The sequence below is a fragment of the Oncorhynchus mykiss genome, chromosome 4 (genome assembly GCF_057628025.1).
Source record: "Oncorhynchus mykiss isolate SJ-2025 chromosome 4, ASM5762802v1, whole genome shotgun sequence".
Taxonomy (NCBI): Eukaryota; Metazoa; Chordata; class Actinopteri; order Salmoniformes; family Salmonidae; genus Oncorhynchus; species Oncorhynchus mykiss.
In genome coordinates, this window is record NC_143025.1 from 31,079,200 (window position 1) to 31,105,368 (window position 26,169).

General features: G+C 42.4%; 1 protein-coding gene and 1 long non-coding RNA gene across 3 annotated transcripts; one reads left to right on the forward strand and one right to left on the reverse strand.

Annotated features, from left to right (window-relative positions):
* Positions 1-18: 18 nt before the first annotated feature.
* Positions 19-22,845, forward strand: LOC110521691 (serine/threonine-protein kinase Kist). Of its 2 annotated transcripts, XR_016495208.1 has the most exons (10): positions 45-848; positions 11,172-11,506; positions 11,893-12,090; positions 15,494-15,588; positions 15,787-15,863; positions 16,138-16,236; positions 16,747-16,842; positions 16,978-17,057; positions 21,298-21,386; positions 21,535-22,845. XR_016495208.1 is itself a non-coding variant. In XM_021599467.3 (8 exons), exons 1-8 carry the CDS (start codon positions 545-547, stop codon positions 21,679-21,681), a joined length of 1,344 nt encoding a protein of 447 aa, XP_021455142.3. In that variant the 5' UTR covers positions 19-544; the 3' UTR covers positions 21,682-22,845. The 2 variants fall into 2 exon arrangements, 1 of the variants encoding a protein (XP_021455142.3); XM_021599467.3 differs by lacking the exons at positions 16,747-16,842; positions 16,978-17,057 and having other exon boundaries at positions 19-848.
* On the reverse strand, positions 22,543-25,858 carry LOC149983981 (uncharacterized). The gene is made up of 2 exons (XR_016495209.1): positions 23,878-25,858; positions 22,543-23,610 (listed from the first exon to the last, which is right to left on the reverse strand). It is a non-coding gene; the product is annotated as an uncharacterized LOC149983981 (long non-coding RNA).
* Positions 25,859-26,169: the final 311 nt, after the last annotated feature.

The following is a 26,169-nucleotide window of genomic DNA, read 5'->3' on the forward strand; positions in this document are numbered from 1 at the left end:
GTAGAAATTGAGAAACGTGACGTTTGAGTGGAATAAAAGAAAAAGGAATTTACGACTGCTGCTTCCGGGAACATGGCCGGCTAAACAATGACAAAAGTCTCTCTCCTCAAAATCAAGAAGAAACTTTTCGAAATGCAAACTGCTTGGCTTAACAAAAGTGTTTGGATTCAGTGCGTGCAATTAGGTCGTTTATTTGGTTTACATCTGCATGCATGTTGTTTAAGGTGATGTTTAAGTCGGACTAACTTGGCTATCTTGCCAGCGAAGGTAGCCAACTTTTCACATTCAGCAGAATTAGCCTAACGTTAGCTAGCAAATGCGAAGTGGCTTACATGTCAACATAGCTAGGAACATAAGTATTGCTATTGGCTGCTACACTTGAAGCCCGCAACTGATTTATTAAGTTCCACGATCGACACGTTGCAGTGCTGGCTTGTGTAACGTAGATGCGTTTGTTATTTTTATCGGGGTGTCTCGCTGGTTTTTTGGTATGTTTTCGCAGCTGCGTACAGCTGTCTAGCTAGCTTGATTGACATTAATTTCAATGGCTCACTGTAGTTCAGATCCAAGTGGGAAGGTACCCCGTCCAGATAGCTTAGTGTTGATGGCAGGATCTCCTGGAAGCGTTGATCAGGCTATGAAGCCGGTGTTGTTTGAAATATTTGGAGAGTTTTGGAACGTCCAAACCCGGCTAGGGCAAGGCGTTTCGGCCTCAGTATACCGTGTGAGCTCAGGGAGGGCGAGTACGGCCGCGGTTAAGGAGTTCCAGGCTGACACTCAGAGTGGAGATTACGGGTACCAAAAGGAGAGGTCCGTGCTGGAAGACATACAAGGACACAAAAACATCGGTAAGAAATGTTTGAGTTGCAATATGGTTGTACTGTGCACAATCTCTGGAATTAGTGCTCGTTTTCTAGTGTGCCTCCCATGACTAGGCTGTGAGAATCAAATGATGAGTCTTATTGCTAAGGGTGTAGCCTCATTTAACCTTGGATACTTTGGGTCTGTGTTCTTGTCCAGCTGATTGCAAATCTGTCATTACAACTAGAGGTCGACCGATTATGATTTTTCAACTCAGATACCGATTATTGGAGGAGCAAGAAAAGCCGATACCGAGTAATCAGCTGTTTTATTTTTAAAATTGTATTTTAAAATGTATTTGTAATAATGAAAATTACAACAATTACTGAATTAACTTATTTTAACTTAATATAATACATCAATAAAAATCAATTTAGCCTCAAATAAATAATGAAACATGTTCAATTTGGTTTAAATAATGCAAAAACACAGTGTTGGAGAAGTAAACGTGCAATGTAAAAAAGCTAACGTTTGAGTTCCTTGCTCAGAGCATGAGAACATATGAAAGTTGGTGGTTCCTTTTAACATGAGACTTCAATATTCCAAGGTAAGAGGTTTTAGGTTGTAGTTAATATAGTATTTTATAGGACTATTTCTCTCTATACCATTTGTATTTCAAATACCTTTGACTATTGGATGTTCTTATAGGCACTTTAGTATTGCCAGTGTAACAGTATAGCTTCCGTCCCTCTCCTTGCCCCTACCTGGGCTCGAACCAGGAACACATCGACAACAGCCACACACGCGGCTCTTGCAGAGCAAGGGGAATAACTACTCCAAGTCTCAGAGCGAGTGATGTTTGAAAAGCTATTAGCACGCACCCCGCTAACTAGCTAGCCATTTCACATCGGTTACACCAGCCATTAGGCTGATAGGCTTGAAGTCATAAACAGCGCTATGCTTGCGAAGAGCTGCTGGCAAAACGCACAAATGCTGTTTGAATTAATGCTTACGGGCCTGCTGCTGCCTACCATTGCTCAGTCAGACTGCTCTATCAAATCATATACTTAATTATAATATAATAACACACAGAAATATGAGCCTTAGGTCATTAATATGGTCGAATCTGGAAACTATCATCTTGAAAACAAGACGTTTATTCTTTCAGTGAAATACGGAACCGTTCCGTATTTTATCTAAGGGGTGGCATCCATAAGTCTAAATATTCTTGTTACATTGTACAACCTTCAATGTTATGTCATAATTACGTAAAAGTTTGGCAAATTAGTTCGCAATGAGCCAGGCGGCCCAAACTGTTGCATATACCCTGACTCTGCGTGCAATGAACGCAAGAGAAGTGACACAATTTCACCTGGTTAATATTGCCTGCTATCCTGGATTTCCTTTAGCTAAATATGCAGGTTTAAAAATATATACTTCTGTGTATTGATTTTAAGAAAGGCAGTGGTGTTTATGGTTAGGTACAGTCGTGCAACGATTGTGCTTTTTTCCGCAAATGCGCTTTTGTTAAATCATCCCCCAGCGTTGCATTGATTATATGCAATGCAGGACACGCTAGATAATATCATCAACCATGTGTTGTTAACTAGTGACTATGATTGATTGTTTTTTATAAGATAAGTTTCATGCTAGCTAGCAACTTACCTTGGCTTCTACTGCATTCGCGTAACAGGCAGGCTCCTCGTGGAGTGCAATGAGGCAGGTGGTTAGAGCGTTGGACTAGTTAACCGTAAGGTTGCAAGATTGAATCGGCGAGCTGACAAGGTAAAAATCTATCGTTCTGCCCCCGAACAAGGCAGTTAACCCACCGTTCCTAGGCCGTCATTGAAAATAAGACTGTGTTCTTAACTGATTTGTCTAGTTAAATAAAGGTGTAAAAAAAAAAAAAACAGCGAAATCGGCGTCCAAAAATACAGATTTCCGATTTGTTATGAAAACTTGAAATCGGCCCTAATTAATCGGCCATTCCGATTAATCGGTCGACCTCTAATTACAACCAAGTCTCACACATCAGTCTCGTCTCTGATCTGTCATAGTAAGTCGTGAGTGTTTACATGCACACTAATTATTTGATATTAAACGTATTATGGCAGTAGGCCAAGTATATGGCAATAGTCATGTAAACACCTTACTCTGCTTATCTTAATCGGCTTAAGGTCAATCTTAGTAAGCATATGCTGATTAAAACACCTGAGCAATGTTCAAATACTCATACTAACTGTACTATTGTGACGTAAGTTGAGTATGTAGTATGCTTATTGGTCATAGTATGGATATATTTAGTATACCACAAGTGCTCGGATGTCGTACTATATTTGTAAAGATTTCGAAGTATACAGGCAGGGGACACTATTTCTTTGCTTTTAGAGCACACAATGCAATTCTTAAGAATATGGGCGTAGCGTCACAACATTTTCGGTTTTGATTCAATCTTAAAATGTATTAGTACATGTAAATAGTATTTTCAACAGTGCGCAACTGAGCCCACAATTTGGGGCGTTACGGCATGTTGGCATTCTTCTATTGGCAGGAACCCCCCCCCCCCCCCCCCCCCCCCCCCCTTACTGGAGTCCCCGTCCCTGCCTACCGGAGACCTCCTTGCTAGCTAGCAGAAGCGTCACCGTTAGACGGTGTCCTTGGCTCCCGCCTGCCGAACACCTGCCCTCACCGTCGTTAACAGAACTGCAGTAAAACAGTTCCCGAAAGCCAGGGGTGAAGGACACTGTCTACTGGTCGCCCCTGCCTCTCGCTCGCGTGGGAGGCTGGGGAGACAGCTTGCTAGCTACCGTCCTTTCTTCTGCAGGGTTTATCGGTGGCTGGCATCCAATATTATTTTGCATTAATGCCACCTACTGTACTGGAGCGCCCCTGCCTCCCACCTGTCCTAACTGAAAAAATGACCAATAGAAGTATAAAGAGGGGTTCCTGCAAATGCAGGAATGCCCTGAATTGCGGGCTGTAATTGTACCCTTCTCGCTTTCCAGTGTATGATCTATGCATGTGCCAGCACTGGTAGCGCAAGCCTCAGCTCTTTTGCTGACTGCCTAGGAACAGTGGGTTAACTGCTTTGTTCAGGGGCAGAACGACCTTGTCAGCTCGGGGATTCGATCTTGCAACCTTTCGGTTACTAGTCCAACGCTCTAACCACTAGGCTACCTGCCGCCCCGGAACATGGTCGCTGTGGTAGAACATTTTATTTTGATCAGTCATTTTCTGCATGCATTTAAATGCATTTACATCATCAAGTAGCATGATTTCAGATGTGTCCATGTAAACAGTATTATTAGGGAAATCATAGCCCTTGATCATGACTCTCAGTTCCATTACACAAGTCATTGGACGAAGGTGTCTTCTGTGCGGTGTCTTCTCAGAGCCCTGAGACTTGGTCTGAACATTAACATGCAGTGCTTGCGGTACGGTTTTGGAAACATAAGGACCTCTTCTTTCATATCAGCGAGAATTATTTTTCTAAAAACTAAAGGATACATTTATACACACCATTTTTTTATAGGGTTAGTGTTCCCACACGGCCATATCTCCATACTCTGCTTCACAAACATGGCTCTCTCGGGATATGCTATCGGAGTCTGTACAGCCACCGGGATTCTCAGTGCACCTCGCCAACAGGAATAAATCTTTCACTTCCTGACTGATGTCTTGAGATGTTGCTCCAATATAGCAACTTAATTTTCCATCCTCATGATGCCATCTATTTTGTGAAGTGCACCAGTCCCTCCTGCAGAAAAGCACCCCCACAACATGATACTGCCACCCCTGTGCTTCATGGTTGGGATGGTGTTCTTTGGCTTGCAAGCCTCCCCCTTTTTCCTCCAAACATAATGTTGGTCATTATGGCCAAACAGTTCTATTTTTGTTTCATCAGACCAGAGGACATTTCTCGAAAAAGTACGTTCTTTGTCTCCAAGTGCAGTTGCAAACCGTAGTCTGGCTTTTTTTTTTAATGGTGGTTTTGGAGCAGTGCCTTCTTCCTTGCTGAGTGACCTTTCTGGTTATGTCTGTACAGGACTCTTTGTTTTTACTGTGGATATAGATAATTTTGTACCGGTTTCCTCCAGCATCTTCACAAGGTCCTTTGCTGTTGTTTTGAGATTGATTTGCACTTTTTACACCAAAGTACGTTCATCTCTAGGAGACAGAATGCCTCCTTCCTGAGCGGTATAACGGCTGTGTGGTCCCATGGTGTTTATACTTGTGTACTATTGTTTGTACATATGAACGTGGTACCTTCAGGCATTTGGAAATTGCTCTCAAGGATGAACCGGACTTGTAGAGGTCTGCAATTTCCTTTCTGAGGCCTTGGCTGGTTTCTTTTGATTTTTCCCAGGATGTCAAGCAAAGAGACACTGAGTTTGAAGGTAGGCACTGAGTTTGAAGGTAGGCACTGAGTTTGAAGGTAGGCACTGAGTTTGAAGGTAGGCACTGAGTTTGAAGGTAGGCACTGAGTTTGAAGGTAGGCACTGAGTTTGAAGGTAGGCACTGAGTTTGAAGGTAGGCACTGAGTTTGAAGGTAGGCACTGAGTTTGAAGGTAGGCACTTGAAATACATCCACAGGTACACCTCCAATTGACTCAAATGATGTCTATTAGCCCATCGGAAGCTTCTAAAGCCATGACATAATTTTCTGGAATTTTCCAAGCTGTTTAAAGGCACAGTCAACTTAGTGTATGCAAACTTCTGACCCACTGTAATTGTGATGCAGTGAATTATAAGTGAAATTGTTGGAAAAATGAATTGTCATGCCAAAACTGTAGTTTGTTAAAACCTCTCTGGGATATGTGGGACGCTAGCGTCCCACCTGACCAAATGCCAGGGAAAATGCAGAGCGCCAAATTCAAATCAATTACTATAAAAATCAAACTTTCATTAAATCACACATGCAAGATTGCAAATTAAAGCTGCACTTGTTGTGAATCCAGCCAACATGTCAGATTTCAAAAAGGCTTTTCGGCGAAAGCAAACAATACTATTATCTGAGGATAGCACCTCCGTAAACAAAGAGAGAGAAGCATATTTCAACCCTGCAGGCGTGACACAAAATGCAGAAATGCCTTACCTTTGACGAGCATCTTTTGTTGGCACTCCAATATGTCCCATAAACATCACAAATGGTCCTTTTGTTCGATTAACTCCGTCTATATATATCCGAAATGTCCATTTGTTTGGTGCGTTTGATCCAGAAAAACACCAGTTCCAACTTGCGCAAAGTGACTTCAAAATATCTCAAAAGTTACCTGTTAACTTTGCCAAAATATTTCAAACTACTTTTGTAATACAACCGTATGTATTTTTTTAATGTAAATAATTAATAAAACTGAAGACGGGATGATCTGTGTTCAATACAGGAGAAAAAACTAACTGTAGCTAGCTTTCTGGTCACGCTCCACTATCTAACAGTACACTTCAAGTGACCCTTGTTCAAGATGTCCGTACCTCTTCATTACACAGAGGAATAACCTCCACCAATTTCTAAAGACTGTTGACATCCAGTGGAAGTGGTAGGAACTGCAAGAAAGTCCCTTAGAAATCTGGATTCCCAAAGAAAACGAATTGAAAAGAGAGCGACCCCCCCCAAAAAAAATCTGAATGGTTTGTCCTCTGGGTTTTGCCTCCTAAATAAGTTATTTTTTAGAAACTTCAGAGTTTTCTATCCAAATCTACTAATAATATGCATATTTTATGTTCTGGGGATGAGTAGCAGGCAGTTGAATTTGGGCATGCATTTCATTCGGATGTGACCAAGAAGTTAACAAGACATTTGTGGAGTGGTTGAAAAGTAGTTTTAACGACTCCAACCTAAGTGTATGTAAACTTCCGACTTCAACTGTATATCCCCCCTCAAGCCGATACCACGACGGCCCTCAAGGAACACTGGACTCTATTCAACCTGGAAACCATATATCTTGAGGCTGCATTTACTGTAGCTGGGGATTTTAACAAAGCAAATTTATGGAAAATGCTACCTAAATTCTGTCAGCATATCGACTAGCACTCGCGCTGGAAAAACACTGGACCATTGTTACTCTGACTTCCGCGATGCCTACCAGGCCCTCCCCCGCCCTCCTTTCAGCAAATCTGACCACGACTCCATTTTCCTCCTCCCTTCCTATAGGCAGAAACTCAAGCAGGAGGTACCCGTGCTAAGGACTATTTAACGCTGGTTTGACCAATTGTAATCCAGGCTTCAAGATTGTTTTTGGTTCCTTGGACTGGGATATGTTCCGAGTAGCCTCAGAGAATAATATCGACGTATACGCTGATTCTGTGAGTGAGTTTATGAGAAAGTGCATAGGAGATGTTGTACACACTGTGACTATTGAAAGCTACCCTAACCAGAAACTGTGGATAGATGGCAGCATTTCCGCAAAACTGAAAGTGCGTACCACCGCATTTAACCTTGACAAGGCGACTGGGAATGTGGAGGAATGCAAACAGAGTAGTCATTCCCTCTGCAAGGCAATCAAACAAGCAATGTCAATATAGAGACAAAGTGGAGTCGCAATTCAACGGCTCACACACGAGACGTATGTGGCAGGGTCTACAGACAATCAGACTATACAAGGAAAACCAGACATGCTGCGGACACGGGACGTCTTGATTCCAGACCAACTAAACACCTTCTTTGCCCGCTTTGAGGATAATACAGTGCCACAGAAGCGGCCCGCTACCAAGGACTGTGGGCTCTCCTTCTCCATGTCCGGCGTGAGTAAGACATTTAAACGTGTTAACCCTCGCAAGGCTGCCGGCCCAGACTGCATCCCTAGCCAGGTCCTCAGAGCATGCGCAGACCAGCTGGCTAGTGTGTTTACGGACATACTCAATCTCACCCTAGACACACTTCAATTTGCTTACTGCCCCAATAGGTCCACAGACAATGCAATCGCCATCACACTGCACACTGCCCTATCCTATGTACAAGAGGAATACCTATGTAAGAATGCTGTTCATTGACTATACCTCAGCATTGAACACCATAGCACCCTCCAAGCTCATCATTAAGCTTGAGGCCCTGGGTCTCAACCCCGCCCTGTGCAATTGGGTCCTGGACTTCGAGACGGGCCACCCCACTAGGTGGTGAACGTAGGAAACAACACCTCCACTTTGCTGATCTCAACACTGGGGCCCCACAAGGGTGTGTGCTCAGCCCCCTCCTGTACTCCCTGTTCACCCATGATTACTGCTTGGCCATGCATGCAGTGGAGAAGGTGGAAAGTTTTTTTTTTTTTTGTAAAGTTCCTCTGCATACATACCACTGACAAACTGAAATGGTCCACCCACACAGACAGTGTGGTGAAGAAGGCGCAACAGCCTCAGGAGGCTGAAGAAATTTGGCTTGTCACCAAAAGCACTCACAAACTTTCACAGGTGCACAATTGAGAGCATCCTGTCAGGCTGTATCACCGCCTGGTACGGAAACTGCACCGCCCACAACCGCAGGGCTCTCCAGAGGGTGGTGCGGTCTGCCCAACACATCACCAGGGACAAACTACCTACCTGACAGGACACCTACAGCACCCGATGTCACAGGAAGACCAAAAAGATCATCAACCACCCGAGCCACTGCCTGTTCACCCCGCTACCATCCAGATGGTGAGGTCAGTACAGGTGTATCAAAGCTGAGAAACTGTTTTTCAGTCTCTATCTCAAGGCCATCACTGTTAAACAGTCATCAATAGCACAGTAAGGCTGCTGCCTACATACAGACTTGTAATCAATTGCCACTTTATTAAATAGAACTCTAGTCACTTTAATAATGCCACTTATGTTTTCACATATTGCGTTACTATCTCATAGTATAGAATACAGTATATACATATCTATTGCATCTTAGCATATGCCGCTCTGACATTGCTCATCCATATATTTATATATTATTATTCCATTCCTCACTTAAATTTGTGTGTTAGGTATTTTGTTGTGGAATTGTTAGATATTACTTGTTAGATATTGCTGCACTGTTGGAACTAGAAGCACAAGCTTTTCGCTGCACTCGCAATAACATCTGCTAAACATGTGTATGTGACCAATACATTTTGATTTGATGTTACACTGCGTGTTTACGGAAGATCCACCGACGACAGTGGGACCACCTGCGCTAATTAGCTATTTAGCATTCTCCGAACCCCTGTGTGTAATGGAAGAAAACCGCCAGAAACGTGTTGTCGTTAAGTACCTGTTAATTAAGCCGGTACAGTAAGTGTATATGATGTGATATGAAAGTGAAGGCTTTTATGTTTCTAGAACCGTATCGCAATTGAGAGTCGATTCAAGTTTGGGATGCAGTTGTTGGGTGCCAGAGCCTGTCTACCTCTGAAAATTAACAAATAAATTCCTTGGACCTAAAACCGTAATCGTAGGCTCTTTTAAGAGTAAATCTTGGGCTAAAGAAATCGTTCTTCTTGCAAAGCAGATAAAGGTTTTAAACATTCTATTATATTAATCTGACGATTCACCTCAATCGTATTATTGTGTGCATGTAACCATACTTCTTCATGGCAATACTGGTTTTTAAAGTCTTGATTGGCATATCATAAAACCCATCTCAGTCACGTCAAACAAACTCATGATAAGCCTGATTTGTACTCAAGCATCCTAATAACCAATGTTCCCTCTAAGCTGCGTGCGCTCACGCCTCTTCCCTGGACTGCTGTGCACGGTGCATAAGTAGCAGGGTAGCCTAGTGGTTAGAGCGTTGGACTAGTAACCGGAAGGTTGCAAGTTCAAACCCCCGAGCTGACAAGGTACAAATCTGTCGTTCTGCCGCTGAACAGGCAGTTAACCCACTGTTCCTAGGCCGTCATTGAAAATAAGAATTTGTTCTTAACTGATTTGCCTGGTTAAATAAAGGTGTAAAAAAAAAAAAATATCAGCCCACCGAGAGAAGCACGAGATTGAACTTCATTCAACTTTCTAGAATTTTCCCTGCTAGTTAACACTATCAACGTTTCCCTTTACTGTGGAATTGGGTTAGAAACAATGCAATATTAGCTACATTTAATGCAACATACCAAAACAAACTATGTAGGATTATTTTGTTGTGCAGGACTCATCCGTACACTACGAAACCGGTGCAGTATAACCAATCAGAACTGCAATAGGCCTATTTGCATATAGACCATTTTTATCTATGGGTCTGTGCCATTTACTTTGAACTGGACTGTTTGCAGCTGTGTCGTGAGTCGATGAGCTTGTTTTGAGATCAAAGCGAGAGCTGCATGTAGCCATGCGTTTACATTTTGTTCATATCCTTTGCTAGTTAATGAGTTATTAGCTCAGTTATAGATACTTTGTAGTCAGCAATAGGGGAGGGATTGCTTCCTACAAGAGCACAAAATGTGTGCATTTCTAGACATCTTTGAAAAGCAGTCAGGTAAAGAGCTTTTTCTTAAAGGGGCAGTGTTGTATTTTGACACGTTCTTGAATAAGCTAAGTAGCCAATAGGAAGAGGGTAGCATAATTTGTCTGATTTTCTGTAATAATGGTATGGGAATAATAATGCAATTTATTTTGTAAAGTAGTTTCTTGCATAAAACAAAATTTTTAGTCCCCTTGTCTGAAGGACCAGTGGAAAAACAGGTTAATGTCAAGCGCTGCATCCCCCCCCCCCCCCCCCAAAGGTCTCATGAAACGTAGGCCTACATTGGACCCCACACATTAGCTGCAACTGTAAGCTAAATGATAGAGCTATTGCCACGTTAAAATGTTATGGGATGCATTTTCTCCATTGTTTTTAATGGTAGACCACTCTGGTAGGCCTACATTCACAGTAAGCTTGTGCTGGGAGTTGCTCAGAATTTTCATAACATTCAAGTTTGCGCTCCGCAGACCTGAAATTTGCTCAGTGCTGGAAAAAATTTGAGGGAACATTGCTAATAACCCAACCTTGTCCGTCTCATTTGTGTAAGGTCCATGCTCTTTATTTGCTATAAAACAATTCAAAGGAAGATAAGATATTGGAGAGTACTTTGCCCCCTATATAAAACAATTCTGTTGTCTATGTTTATTGATAATCACCACATTTTTGAAGGACTGGGCTATAAATGGATATGGTTTTGATTATGACCTCAATTCTACCTCCTCAATATCACCATATAGACTTATTTTGCATTCATAATACGTGAACATTCATATAATACACCATGTTTTCATAACACGCTTTTTTTCTAACCTTTTGATGACTTTGCTTTACGGATCCCATCAGTGATTACAATAGGAAGGGATGACGGAAGGATGCATTCTGAGTATTCAAACAGAGCCCCTAGTAACCTCCTTCACTCCCCAATCAAATCTGTGCTGACTGTAACCCTAACCCCTCCTGTCTGTCTCCACAGTAACGCTGTACGGGGTGTTCACCAACCGCAGCCAGGTGGGTGTGGCCACGCACTGCCTGTTGCTTGAGCTGCTGGACGTCAGTGTGTCTGAGCTGCTTGTGAGGGCCAGTACCCAAGGCCGAGCCTGCAGCCCCCAGTGTGGTGGTTCCCAGAAGCAGGGCCACTCCATGTGGCTGGTGCAGCACTGTGCCAGGGACGTCCTGGAGGCCCTTGCCTTCCTCCATAGAGTGGGCTATGTCCATGCCGACCTCAAGCCCCGCAATGTGCTCTGGAGCGCAGACGATGAGTGCTTCAAACTCATCGACTTTGGCCTCAGCTTCAAAGAGGGCAACCAGGTGATTTGAACTGAAGAATAGGGGTTTGGCTCTGACTGTAGGCCTCTGGTGAGGGGAACCAGGGGTGAATACACTGGGAACGTTTTGGACTAATGAGTACACCTCTGGTATGGGGGCAGGTAGCTTAGAGGTTAAGAACATTGGGCCAGTAGCCAAAAGGTTGCTGGGTTAAATCCCTGAGCCGACTAGGTGTAAAATCTGTTGTGCCAGTCGCTCTGGATAAGAGCGTCTGCTAAATGACAAAAAAAAGGTTAAAATAAATAAACTGGTGGAGGACAGATGTTGGAGTAAGCTGTAGTCCCTGACTAGATGGTAGTCGTGCTAGAATGGACAAAATATACAATATTCTCTGTGTGAAACATTTTGCCTCCATTTTCTGTGTTCAGGATGTGAAATACATCCAGACAGATGGGTACCGTGCCCCGGAGGCTGAGCGTCAATACTCCCTGGCCCAGGCGGGGATGGAGGTGGATGGTGACTCTGGCTGCTCGGCCGCTGTGGACCTCTGGAGCTTGGCAATCGTCCTATTGGAGATGTACTCGGGCATCAAACTCAAAGACACCGTCAGGACACCCGAGTGGAAGGTACAGTGCCTTGCGAAAGTATTCGGCCCCCTTGAATTTTGCGACCTTTTGCCACATTTCAGGCTTCAAACATAAAGATATAAAACTGTATTTTTTTGTGAAGAATCAACAACAAGTGGGACACAATCATGAAGTGGAACGACATTTATTGGATATTTCAAACTTTTTTAACAAATCAAAAACTGAAAAATTGGGTGTGCAAAATTATTCAGCCCCCTTAAGTTAATACTTTGTAGTGCCACCTTTTGCTGCGATTACAGCTGTAAGTCGCTTGGGGTATGTCTCTGTCAGTTTTGCACATCGAGACACTGAAATGTTTTCCCATTCCTCCTTGCAAAACAGCTCGAGCTCAGTGAGGTTGGATGGAGAGCATTTATGAACAGCAGTTTTCAGTTCTTTCCACAGATTCTCGATTGGATTCAGGTCTGGACTTTGACTTGGCCATTCTAACACCTGGATATGTTTATTTTTGAACCATTCCATTGTAGATTTTGCTTTATGTTTTGGATCATTGTCTTGTTGGAAGACAAATCTCCGTCCCAGTCTCAAGTCTTTTGCAGACTCCATCAGGTTTTCTTCCAGGATGGTCCTGTATTTGGCTCCATCCATCTTCCCATCAATTTTAACCATCTTCCCTGTCCCTGCTGAAGAAAAGCAGGCCCAAACCATGATGCTGCCACCACCATGTTTGACAGTGGGGATGGTGTGTTCAGCTGTGTTGCTTTTACGCCAAACATAACGTTTTGCATTGTTGCCAAAAAGTTCCATTTTGGTTTCATCTGACCAGAGCACCTTCTTCCACATGTTTGGTGTGTCTCCCAGGTGGCTTGTGGCAAACTTTAAATGACACTTTTTATGGATATCTTTAAGAAATGGCTTTCTTCTTGCCACTCTTCCATAAAGGCCAGATTTGTGCAATATACGACTGATTGTTGTCCTATGGACAGAGTCTCCCACCTCAGCTGTAGATCTCTGCAGTTCATCCAGAGTGATCATGGGCCTCTTGGCTGCATCTCTGATCAGACTTCTCCTTGAATGAGCTGAAAGTTTAGAGGGAAGGCCAGGTCTTGATAGATTTGCAGTGGTCTGATACTCCTTCCATTTCAATATTATCGCTTGCACAGTGCTCCTTGGGATGTTTAAAGCTTGGGAAATCTTTTTGTATCCAAATCCGGCTTTAAACTTCTTCACAACATTATCTCGGACCTGCCTGGTGTGTTCCTTGTTCTTCATGATGCTCTCTGCGCTTTTAACGGACCTCTGAGACTATCACAGTGCAGGTGCATTTATACGGAGACTTGATTACACACAGGTGGATTGTATTTATCATCATTAGTCATTTATGTCAACATTGGATCATTCAGAGATCCTCACTGAACTTCTGGAGAGAGTTTGCTGCACTGAAAGTAAAGGGGCTGAATAATTTTGCACGCCCAATTTTTCAGTTTTTGATTTGTTAAAAAAGTTTGAAATATCCAATAAATGTCGTTCCACTTCATGATTGTGTCCCACTTGTTGTTGATTCTTCACAAAAAAATACAGTTTTATATCTTTATGTTTGAAGCCTGAAATGTGGCAAAAGGTCGCAAAGTTCAAGGGGGCCGAATACTTTCGCAAGGCACTGTATGTCCACAGAATGGCCCTCCAACTCTGGGCCTGGATTGCTACTATACTGAGTGTGCAGGCTTTGTTCCACCACAATACTAACACACCTGCTTAAACTACTGTTTTTTTACCACATTATTGTCAACATTATTCAAATCAAATCAAATTTATTTATATAGCCCTTTGTACATCAGCTGATATCTCAAAGTGCTGTACAGAAACCCAGCCTAAAACCCCAAACAGCAAGCAATGCAGGTGTAGAAGCACGGTGGCTAGGAAAAACTCCCTAGAAAGGCCAAAACCTAGGAAGAAACCTAGAGAGGAACCAGGCAATGATGGGTGGCCAGTCCTCTTCTGGCTGTGCCGGGTGGAGATTATAACAGAACATGGCCAAGATGTTCAAATGTTCATAAATGACCAGCATGGTCGAATAATAATAAGGCAGAACAGTTGAAACTGGAGCAGCAGCACGGCCAGGTGGACTGGGGACAGCAAGGAGTCATCATGTCAGGTAGTCCTGGGGCATGGTCCTAGGGCTCAGGTCCTCCGAGAGAGAGAAAGAAAGAGAGAATCAGAGAAAGCACACTTAAATTCACACAGGACACCGAATAGGACAGGAGAAGTACTCCAGATATAACAAACTGACCCTAGCCCCCCGACACATAAACTACTGCAGCATAAATACTGGATGCTGAGATAGGAGGGGTCAGGAGACAGGCCCTTCCCAACAATGGAAAAAAATAAGAAGGACATGAGGAATAAATACACAATGAGTAATGGTAACTTGGCTATTTACACGGGGTACCAGTACTGAGTCGATGTGGTAATTGAGGTAGATATGTACATATATTCAGGGGTAAAGTGACTAGGCAACAGGATGGATGATTAACAGTAGCAGCAGCGTATGTGATGAGTCAAAAGAGTTAGTGCAAAAAGTGTCAATGCAGATAGCTATTTGGTTAACTATTTAGTAGTCTTATGGCTTGGGGGTAGAAGCTGTTCAAAGTCCTGTTGGTTCCAGACTTGGTGCATCGGTACCACTTGCCATGCGGTAGCAGAGAGAACAGTCTATGGTGGCTGGAATATTGGACACTGTAGGACCTTCCTCTGACACCGCCTGGTATAGAGGTCCTGGATGGCAGGGAGCTCGACCCCAGTGATGTACGCACTACCCTCTGTACACCTTGCGGTCAGATGCTAAGCAGTTGCCATACCAAGTGGTGATGCAGCCAGTCAAGATGCTCTCAATGGTGCAGCTGTAGAACCTATTGAGGTTCTGAGGGCCCATGTCAAATCTTATCAGCCTCCTGAGGGGGAAGAGGCATTGTCGTACCTTCTTCACGATTGTGTTGGTGTGTGTGGACCATGTTAACTATTTAGTGATGTGCACACTGAGGAACTTGAAGCTTTCGACCCGCTCCACTACAGCCCCGTCGGTGTGGATGGGGGTGTGGGTTAATAGGGAGTACAGGAGGGGACTAAGCATGCATGATCTTAGAGGGCACTAGGGTGTTGCGTCTTGGTAATCCATTTGGTCCCACGGCCTTGTGAATGTTAACCTGTTTCAAGGTCTTATACCGCCACCCGCTGTGATTACATAACCAGACATACAGTGGACTGTAATAGAGACATGGGTACTTGTTTTCCTAGGAATGAGGTGGACTCTGTTCCACCTGTAGCTAATAGATTGATATGTTCTTCAGAAAGATAGATAGATAGATAATGCACATGTATCAGATAGACATGGGGGTGTTGTCCAAACTGCTGTTCTGCAGCCTATTGTTCTTTGCTCCTGCAGGACAACAGTGCAGCAATAGTCGACCAGATCTTTGCCAGTAACAGTGTGGTGGTTCCTGCCATCCCTGTCTATCACCTCAGAGACCTTATCAAAAGGTAACAACATTCATTCAGGAACACATTCATTTTGTTTTGTTTTTAGGTAAATGCAGACATTTGATCCATTGTACCAAATTGACTCTGCACTCCCTTAAATATAATTAGCTATTTTCAACATTGGAAAGTTATTGAAATGAATATGATGATTATCCTGCGAGAGAGGTACCTAACGTTGACATTTGTATGCTCCTGCAGTATGCTTCACAACAACCCCAAGCACAGAGGCACAGCCGAGAAGGCCCTGCTTAGCCCGTTCTTCAGCATTCCTTTTGGTAATTCAGTCGATATGGGCACATACCTTCCTCTCAGCCAGCTTGGTAGCTTGTAATACAGCATAATTTTACCAGCTCTCCACTCTCACCCCCCCCCCCACACCAACACCTCTGCTTGTAAACATCTACCTCTTTATGACATTTGCATATTGAATTTTCATTGAAATCACCCAAGATTATAATCATGTGTTTAGAATGGGGTTGATGGAGCTGTATAAACCCTGGAAAAGGCTTCTTAAACCTATTGACTGAGAGAATATTGTGTGTGTGACAGCTCCTCACATAGAAGACTTGGTTCTGCTTCCCTCTCCTGTTCTGCGCCTGCTCAACCTGATTGATGACGGCCACCTGCACAATGAGGAGGAGTATGAAGGTAGGGTACAGCGTTTCTTTAACCGACTTTCTCCTCTGACACTAAATTGCTCCTACAGTTGCTCATTATCACTATCAACGTCAGAAGTACACTAGAGCTTTAGGGAATATTGTCCCTAGATTTCCAAAATAACGGCCAAAACTTTTTGGAATGTGGGGGTCAGATATTGCGATTTATGAATTGTGATTTTCAAACACTTGGGTGAAAACTTGGTAATTCCATCAGACATGGTTAAAACAAGTGTCAGGGTAGCATTAATTCTAAAATGAGATCATATGAATGAATACATACTGTGCTAACTGAATACAAAACCAAAGGAAATGATCAAATTCAAAGATTTTATCCAACATTGTAATAGGCTACAATGATAATAGATAGGATTATTACACCTACATATTAACAAACATGATCATAAAAATATAGCGTATGATTGTGTAAGTTGGCTCAATCATTATTATAATCAAGCGATAAGGCTCAAGGGGGTGTGGTTTATTTTCTTTCTTTAACGAGTCGGCCCCCGGACCAGGCTCAAATCCCTGTCATTCGCATGAAGAGCAGACGCCGATGCAGGGGATGCAGATCCGGGTGCCTTGTCAGAATTCGCCGGTGAGTGGGTAACCCACCAATACCATCTGTCCTAGTGGCCAACATGCAATCATTGGAGAATAAACTGGATGAGCTCCATTCAAGACTATCCTACCAACGGGACCTTTAAAAACTGTATTATCTTATATTTCACAGAGTCGTGGCTGAACAACGACATGGATAATATACAGTTGGCTGGGTTTTCGTGTATCGGCAAGACGGAACAGCTACCTCCGGTAAGACGAGGGGTCTGTTTCTATTTATCAATAACAGCTTGTGCGTAAAATCTGAAATTCAAGAAGTCTCAAGGTTTTTCTCGCCTGAGGTAGAGTACCTCATGATAAGCTGTAAACCACAGTATTTACCAAGAGTTTATCTATATTTTTCGTAGCTGTCTATTTACCACCACAAACTGACGCTGGCACTAAGACCGCACTCAACGAGCTGTATAAGGCCATTGACAAGAAAATGCTCATCCAGCGATGGTGCTCCCAGGGGCCGGGGCCTTTAATGCAGGAAAACGTAAATCTGTTTCCACAAATGTCTACCAACATGTCACATGTGCAACCAGAGGGGGGAAAAAAACTGTTGGACACCTTTACTCCATACACAGAGATGTGTAGAAAGCTCTCCCTCGTCCTCTATTTGACACATCTGACCATAGTTAAATCCTCCTGATTCCTGCTTGCAAGCAAAAACTAAAGAAGGAAGTACCAGTGACTCACTCAATACGGAAGTGGTCAGATGACGCAGATGCTAAGCTACAGGACTGTTTTGCTAGCACAGACTGGAACATGTTCCGGGATTCTTTCGAATGCATTGAGGAGTATACCATATCATTCACCGGCTTCATCAGTAAGTGCATCGATGGCGTCGTTCCCATAGTGACCTTACGTACATACCCCAACCAGAAGCCATGGATTACAGGCAACATCTGCACTGAACTAAAGAGTAGAGCTGCCGCTTTCAAGGAGTGGGACTCCAACCCGGACTCTTATAGGAAATCCCGCTATGCCCTCCAACAAAACATCAAACAGACAAAACTTCAACACAGGACTAGGATTGAATCCTAATACACCGGCTCTGACCCTCGTTGTTGGATGTGGCAGGGCTTGCAAACAGACTACAAAGGGAAGTGCAGCCACTAGCTGCCCAGTGACCGGAACCATGGCTTTGGCTAATTGACAGCCTCAGTGATTTCTGTGTCTGTGTGGGATTTTTTTCCCTAGAGCGTTACACCAGAAAACTCATCAGCAATCAATGCATGTTTAACGTAGGTGGCTGAGGGGCTTTGCTGCTGTCGGGCACTTTAAAAAAAAATGTAATCGTCATAAAGTAGAGATTAGAGTTCGACCGATTTAATCGGAATGGCCGATTTTAAATAGGGACGATTTTCAAGTTTTCATAACAATCGGAAATTGGTATTTTTGGGCGCCAATTTTGTATTTATTTTTTAAATAATATTTTGTAATTTAAAAAAAACATTCATTGTATACCTTTTTTATTTAACTAGGCAAGTCAGTTAACACATTCTTATTTTCAATGACGGCCTAGGAACGTTGGGTTAACTGCCTCATTCAGGGCAGAACAACAGATTTTCACCTTGTCAGCTCGGGGGATTCAACCTTGAAACCTTACAGTTAACTAGTCCAACGCAATAACGACCTGCCTCTCTCTCGCTGCACTCCACAAGGAGACTGCCTGTTACGTGAATGCAGTAAGCCAAGGTAAGTTGCTAGCTAGCATTAAACTTATCTTTATAAAAAAACAATCAATCATAATCACATGGTTGATGATATTGCTAGATATTATCTAGCGTGTCCTGCGTTGCATATAATCTGACTGAGCTTACAAGTATCAAAGTATCTGACTGAGCGATGGTAGGCAGAAGCTGGCGCGTAAACATTCATTCAAACAGCACTTTCGTGTGTTTTGCCAGCAGCTCTTCGTTGTGCGTCAAGCATTGTGCTGTTTATGACTTCAAGCCTATCAACTCCAGAGATGAGGCTGGTGTAACTGAAGTGAAATGGATAGCTAGTTAGCTCGCGCAAATAGTGTTTCAAAAGTCACTTGCTCTGAGCCTGTGGTTGTTTCCCTTGCTCTGCATGGGTACTGCTGCTTCGATGGTGGCTGTTGTCATTGTGTTGCTGGTTTGAGCCCAGGGAGGAGCGAGGAGAGGGACGGAAGCTATACTGTTACACTGGCAATACTAAAGTGCCTATAAGAACATCCAATAGTCAAAGGTTTAATGAAATACAAATGATATAGAGGGAAATAGTCCCATAATTCCTATAATAACTACAACTTAAAACTTCTTACCTGGGAATATTGAAGACTCATGTTAAAAGGAACCACCAGCTTTCATATGTTCTGAGCAAGGAACTGAAACGTTTGCTTTCCTACATAGCACATATTGCACTTTTACTTCACCAACACTTTGTTTTTGCATTATTTAAACCAAATTGAACATGTTTCATTATTTACTTGGGGCTAAATTGATTTTATTGATGTATTCTATTAAGTTAAAATAAGTGTTGATTCAGTATTGTTGTAATTGTCATTATTACAAATAAATGTTAAAAAAATCAGCCGATTTAATTGGTATCGGCTTTTTTGGTCCTCCAATTATCGGTATTGGTGTTGACAAATCATAATCGGTCGACCTCTAGTAGAGATGGTTATTATTCAAATGATTGAATAAATGTGTCGTTGCTCTTGTTGGCGCCACAACTCTGAGGCACTTTTTGCACAATATTTGCATTTGGTTGACATCCGTTTTTCTGTAGCCTGAATACTGCTATACCACTGTAGAGGCACCCTTCTTTTGCACCAAATCAACTTTCTCATTAGCACTAGCAGCACTCATATTTCTGATACACACAGAGGTTCCTAAACCTCACACTGTCTCTGGCAAGTAAAGCCTTTCGCTCCTCACCAGCATCTAACTACGAGCTCTATGCTTGTGATTGGCCAGCATGTGCATGCCATGCAGAGAGGAGAGCCCACTTGTTATTGGTCAGCATCCTCTGTGCATGTACAGTTGAAGTCGGAAGTTTACATACACCTTAACCAAGTACAGTTAAACTCAGTTTTTCACAATTACTGACATTTAATCCTAGTAAAAATTCTCTGTTTTAGGTCAGTTAGGATCACCACTTTATTTTAAGAATGTGAAATGTCAGAATAATAGAAGATAATTATTACAGATTTTATTTCTTTCATCACATTCCCAGTGGGTCAGAAGTTGACATACACTCAATTAGTATTTGGTAGCATTGCCTTTAAATTGTTTGATTTGGGTCAAACTTTTCAGGTAGCCTTCCACAAGCTTCCCACAATAAGATGGGTGAATTTTGTCCCATTCCTCCTGACAGAGCTGGTGTAATCGAGTCAGGTTTGTAGGCCTCCTGGCTCACCAACGCTTTGTCAGTTCTGCCCACACATTTTCAATGGGGTTGAGGTCAGGTCTTTGTGATGGCCATTCCAAAACCTTGACTTTGTTGTCCTTAAGCCATTTTGCCACAACTTTGGAAATACATGCACCTCCAATTGACTCAAATTATGTCAATTAGCCTATCAGAAGCTTCTAAAGCCATGACATAATTTTCTGGAATTTTCCAAGCTGTTTAAAGACAGTCAACTTAGTGTATGCAAACTTCTGACCCACTGGAATTGTGATGCAGTGAATTATACGTGAAATAATCTGTCTGTTAACAATTTTTGGAAAAATGACTTGTGTCATGCACAAAGTGTCCTAACCGACTTGCCAAAACAATAGTTTGTTAACAAGAAATTTGAGGAGTGGTTGAAAAAACGAGTTTTATTGACTCCAACCTAAGTGTTTGTAAACTTCCGACTTCAACTGTAGAGAGTGATTTAATTTAGTCTAGTGCGCATCTCATTGGACGACGTACCGTAGTCTAGTTTTTGTTGTATTAACGGAGTGCAAACGAAAGAAAATCGTAGCCTCTTGCGATTTGGATATTGCTCATGTCAATATCGCAATTTCGATTAATCATGCAGCCCTATTGCAAGGTGCGTGGTGCTGCACCACAAGGCAGTGCCACGAGTCATCAGTGAAATAAACAATATGATTAGACTATATATAGACTCACGAGCAGCAAGATTAACTGCATATATTGCAGATGGGCGCAATGCAAGATAATGCCCTCACACAGGAGAAGTTGAGCCATGCCCTTGGCGCTCTTAGTTGTTACGGAAGTCTGCGTGATTCTGCTGTCCACTTCATGCGTCATTGACTATACCTTTTAAAACAAATGGTAAGATGTTACATTGTGAATAAATAAAAATACATGAAAACACCCCATATTAAAAAAAAAAAAAAATGCCCAGAAAAATGTAAACAGTGGCAAAATAACCCCCCCCCCCCCCATTTCTCTTTTTGAATTTGCATTTCCTACACTGATCACATTGATATTGTGACTAACTAGCATGATGATGATGTTGTGTTGTCAGACATCTTGGAGGACATGACGGAGGAGTGTCAGAAGTATGGCTCTGTGGTCTCTTTGCTCATCCCCAAGGAGAACCCAGGCAAAGGACAGGTAACACACACAACTAGCCCCATTAGCAGTTTGTCTTTCTAATACTTCCATACAGTTTTTGTAGTTTATACATTTGTAGATATTGTAGACCTGCATTTTTAACATCTGTTCTTGGCTTAATATGTGTGTGCACGCATGTTTCCCCCAGGTGTTTGTAGAATACGCTAACGCAGGCGACTCCAAAGAGGCCCAGAGACTGTTGACGGGACGGACCTTTGACGGGAAGTTTGTCGTTGCCACGTTCTACCCCCGGAGTGCTTACAAGAGAGGCTATCTGTACCAGACCGTGCAGTGAACACACACACACACACACACACCGTCTGCTGAAGAGCACAGGCCTAGGCCTCAGTCAGTCACTGTCATGATGTGTATAGTCATATCAGATCACCACTCTGCTTTCTGCAGCCTTTAGAGCCAGAGTTAACCTAGTGTGTCCTGTAGCTTTACTGTATGTAGCAACAGTCTGCGAAAGGAAAGATTTGTATAATCCAATCTTCCATGTCCTGCTATGGGGATGTATACTGCTGGATGCTACGGTTGACATATTCAGATGGGTCATATGTTTATCATAGCTGGCTTGACTTTTGATAAATGGATCCTCACTGGCCAAAACTGCACACTTTCCCACTTTGCACACGGTGCTCATGTCAAACCCTGAACAAGATAATTACTTGATGTCCACCGATCTTGAAGAGCACAAGTACAGTACCAAGTACCCTATGGGTTTCGTAAACCCAGCAAGCAGTTTGGATTGAATAGGGCCCTAGTTTTGTCTGTACGCAACGACTTGAATATCCTATATTTATTAGTGTAATTGAAATCGTTCCTGATATATTGATCTTGGGTCTCTCTTGTTAAAAGCTGAGCCACAATTTCATCTTGTCCAAAGTTACCTTCCCATTACCTATTTTTCTATAAGATGTTTGTTTTGAGACTTGAATTCCAAAGGTACCACTCCAGATCATCAGTAGAATCACGCTGAGTTCTAGAACGTTCTGAGCCTAAACTCCAAACACTCAACGTCAGCACTTTTCTGTGGTACATGAAAAATGTAAATTTATTTTGTTATTTCTGACATTTTTTATCTGGTTTCTACCTTATATACTATTATTACATTTTGTCCAAGTTGACCCATATACTACTTATACTCCAGAATGGCTGCGCTGATGTGAGTGGAAGTTAACAGTTTTTCTCCGATATGTTATGAAAGGAATGTGTTATTTCCTTAGCACTGTACGATACAAAGCAACAAGCTTACTTTACGTTCAGAACCGATGGATAGGGTTTTCACAGTTGAATATTTCAGTTGAAGAGCATTCGAGCTGACCGTTTCGTAAAACAGTAGCCGACTGTCAGTTCTACCTGACGTCTGTGAGTTAGTCTACATGACAAACCAATGTGTGAGAGCTGTGCTAGTGTAGGTATTTGTTGATTATGGTGAGATTATAGATTAATCCAATACTGCAGAGTTTTGTATCCTATGTTGTGTGTGGGAGATGTTGAAATTAACTTATCAGTTCGTTGCATGCAACATTGTTATGTTAGGGGCAGTATTTATTCAGACAGTCTTCCCCTTGTCTGCTGCTCATATTCAGTCCAATAACATTGTGAATCTTAAGCGTAAATCATAGTCCACAGACGCTGAGACTCGATAGTCCGGCGTCCCATTGTGACATAGCTATGCAGCTCTGAAACACCGTCTGTGGGGACGCACAGCCCGAGCGCTCACCACCCCACAATTCCCAGCCAACACGGCTATTCATTTGAATGTCTTCACAGTTGGAGAAAATGCTTGTGCTGCCCTGAGAATTCTAAAAGTATGAAAGCCAAGGGTCCAATATTCTAGAACACTGCTGTGCATACACGTACACATTTTGGACTATGATGGACGCTTCAGGTTGGGCACAGATGCTTCTGAATGAGTTGGCTGGCATTGAACAGGCTAAAGCTCCGTCCTGCCTGCCCAGCCTCTCCAGATGTTTGAGAAAGAGACCATATATTAACATGAGCAGAAACACCATTCTGGATATTCTGCAATTTACTCCATTTGTAACTAACACTTCCAGTCAACTGGCGCCATGTGACAACTGTCGAGGCTGATTGAGACATTGTTGACGACATCCTGCCTAAATGTGAAAGCACTGACTAGGACTTATGGGTGACCGGTCATAACATCGATATGTGAGGTTATCCCATACCAAATGTAGTCCACTGCCTTAGCTGCCTTCTCTGTGTTATCTAGTCTAACACTGTAATGTTCCCATTTAGTTTCAGCACACTGTCCCTTCAGTGTGTTATTCAAAGTAGATCCCAATGAAAGCCTTCATAGTTTCCTTCCTGATCTCCACAACCATGGCGCATGATGATGACATTTCTTTATGCAAACATTTTCAGGGAGCTTCTTTGTTTTTCGTTTACACTTTGGGTCAGTTATCCTAATACAGTGTCTGTTTCTTTACTTCTATGTCTTCTGATATACTAATATGAAAACATTCTATGTATCTGATAAAGCTTTTAGATTGCTGTAATGGATTTGTGGGCAAGGCGGTATCTGGTGTTAGCCCATAGCTAGCAAGATTGACAAACTTCTATATGATATTTGTTGTAATAACAGCGAGTGTAATAAGAGTTTTAGCATGCAGGTGGCAGAGCAGGATTCCTCTGGACAGTGACTATGCAGTCAATACTGATCAGGGAAAACCAGTACAACTACATAGGTACAGACACTACATGAGAAGGAGAGCGACAGTAACAGAGAGAGAGGGAGCTGTGCTGTAAGTCCGAGTACATACAGTTGAAGTCGGAAGTTTACATACACCTTAGCCAAATACATTTAAACTCCGTTTTTCAACATTTCTGACATTTAATCCTAGTAAAAATTCCCTGTCTTAGGTAAGTTAGGATCACCACTTGATTTTAAGAATGTGAAATGTCAGAATAATAGTTGAGAGGATTACATATTTCAGATTTTATTTCTTTCATCACATTCCAAGTGGGTCAGAAGTTTACATACACTCAATTAGTATTTGGTAGCACTGCCTTTACATTGTTTAACTTGGGTCAAACTTTTCAGGTAGCCTTCTACAAGCTTCTCACAATAAGTGGGGTAAATTTTGTCCCATTCCTCCTGACAGAGCTGGTGTAACTGAGTCAGGTTTGTAGGGCTCCTTGCTCGCACATGCTTTTTCAGTTCTTCCCACATTTTCTATAGGATTGAGGTCAGGGCTTTGTGATGGCCACTCCAATACCTTGACTTTGTTGTCCTTAAGCCATTTTGCCGCAACTTTGGAAGTATGCTTGGGGGTCATTGTCCATTTGGAAGACCCATTTGCGACCAAGCTTTAACTTCCTGACTGATGTCTTGAGATGTTGCTTCAATATATCAACATAATTTTCCTCCCTCATGAAGCCATCTATTTTGTGACATGCACCATTCCCTCTTGCAGCAAAGCACCCCTACAACATGATGCTGCCACCCCAGTGCTTCACGGTTGGGATGGTGTTCTTTGGCTTGCAAGCATCCCCCTTTTTCCTTCAAAAATAACGATGGTCATCATGGCCAAACAGTTTTTTTTTTTTTTTCTTCTTCAGACCAGAGGACATTTCTCCAAAAAGTACGATCTTTGTCCCCATGTGCAGTTGCAAAACGTAGTCTGGCTTTTGTATGGTGGTTTTGGAGCAGTGGCTTCTTCCTTGCTGAGCGGCCTTTTAGGTTATGTCGATATAGGACTCGTTTTACTGTGGGTATAGATACTTTGTACCTGTTTTCTCCAGCATCTTCACAGGGTCCTTTGCTGTTATTCTGGGATTGATTTGCACTTTTCACACAAAAGTATGTTCATCTCTAGGAGACAGAACGCGTCTCCTTCCTGAGCAGTATGACGGCTGCGTGGTCCCATGGTGTTTATACTTGTGTACTATTGTTTTGTACAGATGAACGTGGTACCTTCAAGCGTTTGGAAATTTCTCCCAAAGAGGATCCAGATTTGTGGAGGTCTACAACTCTTTTTCTGAGGTCTTGGCTGATTTTTCTTTAGATTTTCCCATGGTGTCAAGCAAATAAGCACTGAGTTTGAAGGTAGACCTTGAAATATATCCACAGGTACACCTCCAATTGACTCGAATGATGTCAATTAGCCTATCATAAGCTGTTAAAGCCATGACATAATTTTCTGGAATTTTCCAAGCTGTTTAAAGGCACAGTCAACTTAGTGTATGTAAACTTCTAATCTACTGGAATTGTGATGCAGTGAATTATAAATGAAATAATCGGTCTGTTAACAATTGTTGGAAAAATTACTTGCGTCATGCACAAAGTAGATGTCCTAACAGTCTTGCCAAAAATATAGTTTGTTAACAAGAAATTTGTGGAGTGGTTGAAAAATGAGTTTTCTTTTCAATTGTTTAAGCACAATTTTGAAAACAGGGCCCGGTTTGTCAAAACACTACACACAATTAGCACAACCCTACCCCAAAGTAACACTTCAGATCATTTGCAAAATGGAACACTTTTGTCAAAACTATACACGACTTCATAAAAATTATATTTTGTTACCATACAAAACACACATTTCATATGACTTCAGTCTTTTTGAACCAGTTACACTGCTGTTGCCAACCTAAAACACTTTTAGCAAGTCTAATTTCCAGTGATTAGAGTACTGTAAATGAAGTACACAGAGAAAGTGTAACTATACAAACACTACCGACTGAGGAAAATTATCATTTCTCTCCATATACCCAAATCAGTCAACATGTCAACATGGAGAATCGCAACAAAACA

What these genes read in the sequence shown, in the direction of transcription:
- LOC110521691 (XM_021599467.3), top strand. Translation starts at nt 545, where the DNA reads ATGGCTCACTGTAGTTCAGATCCAAGTGGGAAGGTACCCCGTCCAGAT. An exon ending in TCAGGACACCCGAGTGGAAG is followed by an intron (nt 12,091 to 15,493) that starts GTACAGTGCCTT and finishes TTGCTCCTGCAG; the next exon opens with GACAACAGTGCAGCAATAGT. An exon ending in CAATGAGGAGGAGTATGAAG is followed by an intron (nt 16,237 to 21,297) that starts GTAGGGTACAGC and finishes TTGTGTTGTCAG; the next exon opens with ACATCTTGGAGGACATGACG.